This window comes from Cebus imitator, unplaced genomic scaffold, assembly GCF_001604975.1.
Source record: "Cebus imitator isolate Cc_AM_T3 unplaced genomic scaffold, Cebus_imitator-1.0 Scaffold331, whole genome shotgun sequence".
NCBI lineage: Eukaryota > Metazoa > Chordata > Mammalia > Primates > Cebidae > Cebus > Cebus imitator.
This window is the reverse complement of record NW_016107646.1, coordinates 259092-270059: the sequence shown is the minus strand read 5'-3', so window position 1 is coordinate 270059 and position 10968 is coordinate 259092. Positions and strand designations below refer to the sequence as shown.

The window sequence follows — 10968 nt, the reverse complement described above, 5'->3', positions numbered from 1 at the left end:
TTCTAACTCCTGGGTTCAAGCAATCCTCTCATCTCAGCCACCCAAGTAGCTGGGACCACAGGCATGCATTACCATGCTTGGCTAGTTTTTTTGATTTTTCATAGAGACAGGGCCTCACTATGTTGCCCAGGCTGGTCTCAAACTCCTGGCCTCAAGCGACCCTCCTGCCTTGGCCTTGTAAAGTGCTGGGATTACAGGTGTGAGCCACCATACTCGACCATTATAGCATCTTTATCTAAGAGGGGCACGCAGCTAGTGAGTGGCACAGCTTAGGCTTAAGCCCAAGGAGGTTTGATTCCACTTTGAAGATTTAGCTGCTTTTAAAATCAAATTGTGAGGTCAGGCATGGTGGCTCACGCCTGTAATCCAAGCACTTTGGAGGCCAAGGTGGGCAGATCACCTGAGGTTGGGAGTTCAAGACCAGCCTGACCAACATGGTGAAATCCTGTCTTTAAAAAAAAAAAAAAATCAAAGCCTGCACCATCACCATCAGCATGACCTGGGATTTTTTTCTTTTTTTTAATGCTGAATCTTTGGCTCCACCCCAGAATCTGAACCAGATTCTTCTGTATTTTAACAAGATCCCCAGATGATTAGGTTATCTATGGAGTCACCAGAGAAAGGCATCCAGGAACTACTTGGAGAGACTGAGCTGGATTGAACAATCCTATATGAACATACAGGACTGCTGGATGGGGATGTCCTTCATTCTCCATAGGGATTGCTGCCTATCTTAGTATGGTCTCCATCCTCACACTAACATGCCATGGTCAGCACAAGAGATAATATAAGGATACTGATTTAGCCATGAATCAAAGGCCTGAGCTGGTCTAAGTGAGCTACACACTAGGGAGGGAGATTTTTTTTCCCAACCTTTCTTCATTTCACAGAATTAGTTGGGTTTGCTAAGCCTCTCCCTTGGCTAGATCAGAGGAAAAAAAAGAGCCCTTCTAATTTCTCTTCTGAAATTAAAGTTAATACAGCTAAGCATGGTGGCTCTTGCCTGTAATCCCAGCATTCGGGAGGCCAAGGTGGGCGAATCACTTGAGGTCAGGAGTTCGAGACCAGCCTGGCCAACACAGGGAAATCCTGTCTGTACAAAAAATACAAAAATTAGTTGGGCATGGTGGTGGGTGCCTGAAATCCCAACTACTTGGGAGGCTGAGACAAGAGAATCGCTTGAACCCAGCAGGCAGAAGCTGTAGTGAGCCAAGATCGCCCCATTGCACTCCAGCCTGGGTGACAGAGCGAGAGACTCCATCTCACAAAAAAAGGTCAATACTTGCTCTACTTTGCACTCTAAAAGGGGCAGACAGACCCACCTCACCAATGCAATGTCACTGCTCTCCAGGCTGGTCACTGTGTCTGTGTTTCACTCTGTCTGAGAACAGAGTACAAAGGCCTGTGGTCAAAAGCTGGTGTCTGCGGCTGGGTGCAGTGGCTCACCTATAATCCCAGCACTCTGGGCAGGTGAATCACTTGAGCCCAGGAGACCAGCTTGGGCAACATAGCAAGACCCTGTCTGAAAAAAAAAAAAAAAGCAGGTGTCTGTGTCTGTGCTTGAGAAGGGAGTTGGCAGTCAGCAACTGTGTGGCTGGGCTAGAAGACTGAAATTTTCCAACAGAGCAGTCATATTCACACCAGACATTTGGGCCTCAAGCATGGAGACTGTGTGCACACTGAGAGCCACTGGCACCAGACAGAGCACTGGGGAGACCCAGGAGGAGAAAGATCTAAGGTCTTTTACCTCACTGATTGCTGCTGCCACTCTCTCAGGTTAGGGATCCACATGCAACTCAGATGACTTCTCGGTTCTCTGCAACCTCTGCCTCCCGAGTTTAAGTGATTCTCCTGCCTCAGCCTCCAGAATAGCTGGGACAAGCAGTGCAAGCCACCATGCCCAGCTAACTTATTTTGTATTTTTAGTAGAGATGGGGTTTTACCACGTTGGCCAGGATGGTCTCCAACTCCTGACCTCAGCTGATCCTCTCGCCTCGGCCTCCCAAAGTGCTGTGATTATAGGCATGAGCCACTGCACCTGGCCTCCAACACTTCCTGATCTTTTCAGTGTCATGACATACATAGAATATATTCGTGCATCACACTGCCACAAATGGAGGAAGCTGTTTCCAGACAGCTCAGGCTGTCAAGATGCCACCTGGCTGCCCTAAAGGCTAGGAGAAATGCTGGCATGGCTGTAATCCATTCTCACAGGCTGGGAAACTCTGATATAACAACTTAGGTAGTACTATATAATGCACACCAGCATTGCCTGTCTTATTTCACCCACTTTTATAAAGCTTAACTCCTAGGTGGGGTTAGCTGCTAAAAACAATGTGGGGCTGGGCACAATGGCTCATGCCTATAATCCCAGCACTTTGGGAGGCTGACTGAAGTATTAGGATTGCTTGAAGCCAGGAGTTCAAGACCAGCCTGGGTAGCATAGTGAGACCCAGTCTCTACCAAAAATAAATAAATAAATAAATTTAAAAAATAAAATAAAAACAGTATGGATTGTTGTTTTCTTCAATATTCGTCCTTAAAGAACAAGGCTCACACACCCTCGAATATATACAAAGAGTGAACTTGAGAGCCCGAGGGCATTTCCCAAGAAGTGGTTCAAGGACTGTGAACAACAGCAATAGCCCTGAGATGGGTGAGGAAGCTTCTGGGGTCATTATAGGACATTATAGGACTGTGAACAACAGCAATAGCCCTGAGATGGGTGAGGAAGCTTCTGGGGTCATTATAGGATTTTCAAGACATTCACACCCCTGGAGAGCTATAGTCTGGCATTTTGCTTTAAAAAATATAAAACAATTACCAGGCCAGGCGTGGTGGCTCATGCCTGTAATCTCAGCACTTTGGGAGGCCAAGGCGGGTGGATCATGAGGTCAGGAAATTAAGACCATTCTGGCTAACACAGTGAAACCCCGTCTCTACTAAAAATACAAAACAATTCACCAGGTGTGGTGGCACACACCTGTAGTCCCAGCTACTTGGGAGGCTGAGGCAGGAGAATTGCTTGAACCTGGGAGGCAGAGGTCCGTCTCAAAAAAAAAATTACCATGGGCATAGTGGCTCATGCCTGTAATCCCAGCACTTTAGGAGACTGAGGTGGAAGGATAATTTGGGCCAGGAGTCCAAGCTGCAGTGAGCTATGACTGTACCACTGCACTCCAGCCTGGGCAACAGAGAAAGACACTGTCTCTAAAAAAGGAAAAAAAATTACCTAGTACTACTTACACTTACACGCTCCAGGATTAGAAGCCAGTCAAGTTTTTATCAGCTTTGGTGAGTCTTTCAGTAATACCTACACATATTCAGGGTTATCAACTTGATAATGTAAAACATTAACTTAGAAGGGAAACTGTATACATGAGCTGGATGTGGGGCCACCTTACAGAAACATGAGTTTTTTGTTTTTTTGTTTTGACAGAGTTTTCCTCTTGTCACCCAGGCTGGAGCGCAATGGCATGATCTCTGTACACTGCAACCTCCACCTCTTGAGTTCAAGCAATTCTCCTGCCTCAGCCTCCCAAGTAGCTAGAATTATAGGTCCCAGGTACCACCAGATGCCACCACATGCAGCAAATTTTTGTATTTTTAGTAGAGACAGGGTTTCACCATGTTGATCAGGCTGGTCTCGAACTCCTGACCTTAGGTGATCCACCTGCCTTGGCCTCCCAAAGTGCTGGGATTACATGTGTGAGCCAATGCACCCAGTCCAGAAGCATGATTTAAAGATACACAATCAAATGTCGTTTTACTGTGTTAACCTTTTCCTGCATAGCTAGGAGGCCCTCCTTGCAACCCAACACTCTCTTCCCAAGCCCATCTTGGCCAATGCTACCTTTCATTTTCCGCTACTCTTTCGGTCCTGATTCTTCCTCTGCTTTTCTGAGTCATACTCTTTATCTCCCTGAATCCCCATCTCTGTCAGTCATCCATTCACCCATCCAACTACTTAACAGTTATTGGTTGCCATTTTTCTTTTCTTTAGAGAGAAGTCTCACTCTGTTGTCCAGGCTGGGGTACAAGGGTACTTGACACCCTGATTCTCCTGCCTCAGCCTCCCAACTAGCTGGGATTACAGTTGTGAGCTACCACACTCAGCTGCTTGCATTTGTTTTATGTATAAGGTCACACTATAAATTTCTAGCAGAACTAGGACAAGATCCCAGATGGAACTGGAAGTTGTGAAAAGAACAGGGGCTTCAGAGTCACACACATTAGCCATGTGCCCCAGGTCCATCCGTCCATCCATCCATCCATCCATCCATCCATCCAGTAAGCTTATGAGACTTACTAGGTCTGAGACCTTGGGCAAGTGACTTATCGCACTAAGCTTCTGTTTTCTAGCTGTATTTGGTGCAACTAATGTTTGTGTTTTAAGGCTATTATAAGGATTAAATAAGATCATGAACTAGAGCACCTGAAACCAAGTGCGTGCTCTTGACCTTGTCTCTTGACTTCTGTCCCATGTCTATGTTTCAATGTGGCTGTACAAATGTCTGAACATTTTCCATTTTAGAAAAAGATTTACTTTATTGGTGATGACAGTGTAAACTGGTTCAACTCTTACAGGACACATTTAGGCAGTTATCTATCAAAATTATCAATGCGTACACCCTTTGACCTAGCAATGCCACTTCTGGGAAATTGTCCTACAGATATACTTGCACACATTCAAAATGATGTAAGAACAGAGGAATTCATGGCAGGCTTGTCTGCAACGGGAAAAGACTGGAAACAAATCAAATGGCCCTCAATAGAGGACTGGTTAAATAAATCAAGGAGCAGATTATTATGCAGGTATAAAAAAGGAGAAAGAAGTTCTCTATATATCAATATGAAAAAATCTCCATAGTGTCAGGTGAAAAAAACAAAGTGAGGAACCGTAGGTATAGAATACTACATTTTATAAATAAAGAAGAGAGAAGGAAATAATATTTGCAATGTGTAAAGAAACTTTGGAAGAATATACCCAAAAAACCTAAAATAATAAGTGTTTATTCATGGTGTGATTCAAAGTAAACAGATGATGAGGACAGGGTGGGAGGCGTACTTTTCATGCCCCTCCTTTTCCAAATATTTTCACATCTTTGAACCATATATTAGTTTTAAAATTCCATTTTAATTAGCTGTATGCAATCTCCAGGCCTACCGCAAAGACATACCAAGTGCTCTCTATGTGCCAGATTCCAGAAAGGACACAAAGGCACATATTTGAAAGAAAAAAAAAATCCCATTTGTATAATTTTTATATGCAAGAAAAGCCTGTACAAATTAAGTTTAATGTTAATGATGTTCGTTCTTCAATTCAAAAGGAAAACATTTGTCTAGTTAGGACCAGATGACCTAACTAGTGTCACAGTGTGAAGTATTGGGTGAAGACTGAAGGTATGACTGCAGTACAAAGAACAATTCACAGAACTATGTGAAATTCAAGCCTTGTCCGATTGCCTGGGCAGCACAGACAGCAAGCAGCTAGTGAAAGTTCAGATTAGAACAAACAAATGATTATAGCTGCCAGTGGAAATGTACACATTAACCTAGCAATGAACTTGTCAATAATTACCACCTATTTACTTTGTCCATGTTTGGTGCTTAGGCGGCAACACCTGGGGAAGAAGTCTGCCAAAACAGATCACATGTATATTAGGAAAGAATGGAGCAGTGATTATCCATGATAGCAGAAAACTAGAGGCACTGGGAGGAAGGTTTGGATGTGAACATCTAGACAACTTTGGTCACATTAAGTTCTGTGAAGTCAATAAAATATTTCTGTTCAGGCCAGGCACGGTGGCTCACGCCTGTAGTCCCAGCACTTTGGGAGGCTGAGGCAGGCGGATCATGAGGTCAAGGGATCGAGACCATCCTGGCCAACATGGTGAAACCCCATCTCTACTAAAAATACAAAAATTAGCTGTGCATGGTGGCGCGCACCTGTAGTCCCAGCTACTCGGGAGGCTGAGGTGGAAGAATTGCTTGAACCCAGGAGTCAGAGGTTGCAGTGAGCCAAGATTGCACCACTGCACTCCAGCCTGGAGACAGAGTAAGACTCCGTCTCAAAAAAAAAAAAAATCTTTCTATTCAGATTGTATTGGATCCTCAGGACACTCAAAAGAACAGAAATTGCCCTACTATTTAAAACTTGCTTCTGTAAACACAAGAAATTCCAAACTCAATCTGTCTAATTAACTTTTGGAAAGAAAAGCCTCTTTCCTCACATATTTCAGGGCACTTCATAAAAATCGATTTGTGACTACCACATGTTAGGCACTGTCCTACACTTTGAGTAGCACTTTGATATTTGTTATACACTTTGCTAACTGTTTACAATTGGAGTCTCCACCTCTGTTCTCCCCAACACACATACCTATCTAGTCAGTCATCTTAGGAGGTGATGGGAAGAAGCTCTGTGAGATTCAGTATCTAATGGGTCAGGGCAAATGTCCCCATATAATCCGTGGAATAGATTATTCTACCTTCTACCTATCTAGATTATAGTCTACGTACTAGTAGCTGCTGTCTGATTTAAATTTATAACATAGGTTGGGCTTGGTGGTTTATACCTGTAATCCCAGCACTTTGGGAGGCCAAGGTGGGAGGATCACTTGAACTCAGGAGTTCAAGACCAGCCTGGGCAACATAGCAAGACCCTGTCTCAATTTTTTAAAATAAAAAATAAAATAAATATATAATATTTGCATAATACATTAACTATATATCTTATTTAAGGATTAGACTAATATTTAGAATCATAATAAGGGATTATTCTATCCCTAAATAAGATATGTAGTATAGGCCAGGCTAGGTGGCTCACACCTATAATCCCAGCACTTTGGGAGGCCAAGTCAGGCGGATCACCTGAGGTCAGGAGTTCAAGACCAGCTGACCAACATGGAGAAACCCCATCGCTATGGAAAATACAAAATTAGTTGGGTGTAGTGGCGCATGCCTGTAATCCCAGCTACTCAGGAGGCTGAGGCAGGAGAATCACTCGAACCCAGGGGCTGGAGGTTGCAGTGAGCCAAGATCATGCCATTGCACTCCAGCCTAGGCAACAAGACTGAAACTGTCTCAAAAAAAAAAAAAAAAAAAAAGCCATAGTATAAAGCGTTTATTGTATTGATTTCATTGTTTTTATAGTGGGTGACCACACACCTAAGGGGGATCCAGAGTGATCTGAATCAAAAACAGATTTAAATCTAGTTAGTAGAAGCTGGCTTAAACATATAGGTTCACTTGTTTTTTTTAAATTGAGTTTCACTCTTTTGTCTAGACTGAAGTGCAGTGGCTGAATCATAGTTCACTGCAGCCTTGAACTCCTGGGCTCAAGCAATCCTCCCACATCAGCCTCCAGAGCCACTGGGATTACAGGCATGGGCCACTGTGCCCAGCAAAGCATATGAGTTCAAAGCCCAGCTCTGATTCTTTGAAGCCTGTGACCTTGGGTAAATTATTTACTTTTATCTGTAAAAATGGGACAACCATAATACTTAGTCATAGCATTGTTATAATGATTAAATGAAGTATTCATTCAATAAATAATTACTGAGGACCTATTACGTGCCAAGCGTTGTTAGGCACTGAGAGTACAGTGAATAAATGCATGTACCAGACATGTAATAAACTTGGACTGTTTTTGTCTAAAAGTACATACACACAAGCTTGGGGGTGTATATAGGATTTAAAGAAGTTTAAAGCTACAGAAACAGGAATGAATTATTTATTGGGCCTCCAAGATCACAAAGTTGAAATGTTGACAAACACAGACACACAGTATCTAATTACAAGAGAGTATTGTTTGATCGAAGGTCAGAAGCAAATAGACCTGTTGATTGATTTAACATGTGTGTTGAGCAATTGATGTAGCATATTAGATTAATTTTCTAAAGGCTAGAACTGGTTGTCAGGTGTTTTAACATTTCTTCCAAAACAACATCTGTGAAAATTCAGAACAGCAATGAAAGCAATAATAAAAAATGGAAGAGTGTAACTCATGTGGAATGGTTATCAATATTGGTGATAAAATATTTTTTAAGATAAGTTTATTCATTATTTTCTGAGAGGATTAAAAATTGCATCCCACCTATTGAATACTTTTGCTCCAAGTTACATTCCCTGAAATACATGTTTTAATCAGTTTAAAATTATGTAATGATGACTCAGTACTCTGCTTGTTAAACCAGGATGCTACTCCTAGGATAACTGAAGGACAGCAGTCGATAAGAGAAGTCAGAATAATAAAATGTATCTTCCTGAAGCATTAGTTTTCCCTCGGTTTTCATATTGAAACCCACAAAAATTTATCATGGAAGAGAATGCAAAACTCTACTTAATTTCATAACATAAAACAGGAAACATCAGAGAAATTGCTCCTTGCTCTGGCCTCTCGTTGGGAGCATGGAATCTCTGGGCTCTTTAAGAGAAAAGTTACTGAGCAACAGAGCGAGAGTCCATCTCAAAAATCATAATAATAATAATAATAATTTTTCCATCTTTTCACATTGTTGCCAGTGAGAAGGGGTTTGGAATCACTTTTATATTGTTTTTAATTTTTTGTTTACTTCCTGACTTGCCATTGCTTTCTGTTATCTATGGAAACTAGAACTAAATTATCATGCACCACAAAAATAACAGCAACACATATTTTTGACTAGGACACAGTGGCTGAGCTTTGAAAAGCATTCGTAATCATCTGGTGTGCTCTATCAACATCAGAGAGAAAGACATTTAGATTTCTCTTACTGCAGTAACACAGGTGCTAAGAGATCTGTAAAAAGGAATTCACTCAATCTCCGCTAAATTTCACCCTGCAGAAGACTGTAAACTAGCTTGAGGGAGTTTGCTTAACCTCCATAGTATTGTCCTAAATGTTAGCCATTCAAATCTAAGAAAAGTGAGTGTAAAACCCAGTCATTCTCTAATTCGGGTATCTGCGTTTATACTTTTCACAGTACTTATCATTGTCAGAAACAATCTTAGCCAATTGTTTCACGTGTTTCTTGTCTGTCTCCTCCACCCTCAATCTCCATAAACAGAGTCACTTGTATCTCCAGCATCTAGCCAAGCACTGAGATATTATATTGTAGATGCTCAAAACTGTTCTTGTTGAGTTTCTTCAGAAAGAGTCAGTGATGACAACTTTTGGTCACCCACATACTTCTCAATAGATACTTAAGCCAAAGATAGGGGAAAGTGTGTCTGACCTATTCAGAGTGCAGGAGCCTATTTGATGGAGTGAATGAATGCTCGTCTGGATTCTCTGCATCTTTTGCCATCTTTGATGCTGAAATGCTAATGGGAGGGTAAATGGGGGAAAGTCTTTTTTCTTGTTTTAGTTGAAAACGAGGAGTGGAAGAGCTCGCTTTGCTACCCAGGTTGGTCTCGAACTTCTTGTCTCAAGCGACTGTCCCGCCTCAACTTCCCAAAGTGCTGGGATTGCGGGCGTCAGCCACGGACCCCGGCCTGGGAGAGGGCCTTGATGGGACATTTCTCCTGTGTTTAAGGCAATGCTGAGCCTAACCACCTTAGAGCTTCAACACAAATTCCCCGCGATCCCATCAGCCGACAGGGTGAGTCCAGCGCCCAGACTCCGATCCCGCGCATCAGGCACCAAGGCCGCCGCACCCCAGGTAACAGCAGCACCGCTCAAGATTCGGGAGGAAATCGCGCTTTGTCCTGGGTTCCGCTCGCATCCCTCCGGAACGAGGCCCGGCCCCTGCCTGGTGGAGTGGGCACAGGGCACACCCTTTGGACCTCCCGGGGAGCCAGCCCACCCGAGTCCCCAGCCCGGGCGTCGGCGGCGCCGGTCCCCTGCTCACCACTGGGGAACCTGCTGCTGTCGCCGGCCTTGTTGAGGGCGCTGCTTGAGCAGCCCATCGCGGGGAGCGCGGACACCTGTCTCAGCCCCGCGCGGGTGTCGGCCCTGAGCCCGGATCCCGAGTCAACCGCGCCCGGAGCCGCGGAAGTTTCTCCAGTTCTGCAGCCCCCGCTCCCTTGGGCGTAGAGCGCAGGCGCGCGGTAGAGCGAGGAGTAGCGGGTGCGCACCTGGAGGGGGAAGGGAGCGGCCAGGAGGTGGAAGGAGCCGGGGAGGGCCGAGCGGAAGAGAGCGCGAGAACAGGGACGCAGAAGGAACAGGGACGAGTAGAACCCGGGAGACAGGAGGGGAGAAGGTGGAGGGTATGGCACAGTCAGAAAGGAAAAGCCCCTAAAGCAGGGATAGGGAGGATGTCAGGGGGTGAGGGGGAAGCGCTGAGAGGTATCATCTGTCTCATCACTAAATAGCCAGGGAGGGGAGGCGGCCTTGGGACTCGTGGCTATTGATTGGTAGACTAGATATGCGATGACAGTCTTATTTTCTTACATAACTACAATTGCCACAAGGAAGTTTAACTTTGATACTGTAAGATTTACTCCACGCTCCATGTTTGCCAGTTGTCCAGTCCAGGACTACACGTTGCATTTAGTTGTGTCTCTTTAGTTTGCTTTAATCTGAAGTAGTTCCTCCAGTCTTGCTTTGTCCTTCACAACTTTGACGTTTATTAAGAGAACAGGCCTATTTTTTTTTTCCCAAGACGGATCTCACTGTGTTGCCCAGGCTGGAGTGTAGTGGCCAGATCTCAGCTCAGGCTCACTGCAACCTCCACCTCCCTGGTTCAAGCAATTCTCCCTGCCTCAGTCTCCTGAGTAGCTGGGATTACAGGCGCCTGCCAACACACCCGGCTACTTTTTGTATTTTTTGGTAGAGATGGGGTTTTGTCATGTTGGCCAGGCTGGTGTCAAACTCCTGACCTCAGGTGATCAGCAGCGTCGGCCTCCCAAAGTGATGGGAATATAGGTGTAAGCCACCAAACCCAGCCAAGAACAGGCCTTTTTTTTAAAGAGAGAGAGAGGCCAGATGCGGTGGCTCATTCCTGTAATCCCTGCACTTTGGGAGGCTGAAGCAGACGGATCACC

The 10968-nt window shown here is 44.3% G+C and overlaps 1 protein-coding gene across 3 annotated transcripts in view; it reads right to left on the bottom strand.

Annotated features, from left to right (window-relative positions):
- Positions 1 to 10282, bottom strand: part of ERICH5 (glutamate rich 5) — a 29906-nt gene extending 19624 nt beyond the window's left edge. For 2 of the 3 annotated variants that reach the window (XM_037730117.1, XM_017504991.2), the window contains exon 1: positions 9834 to 10278. In XM_037730117.1, coding sequence (XP_037586045.1) covers positions 9834 to 9891 — 58 coding nt within the window. In that variant the 5' untranslated portion in view covers positions 9892 to 10278. Of the gene's footprint in view, positions 1 to 9833 lie in introns of all 3 variants that reach the window. The other variant, XM_017504992.2, reaches the window with a different exon arrangement.
- Between the last annotated feature and the right edge of the window lie 686 nt (positions 10283 to 10968).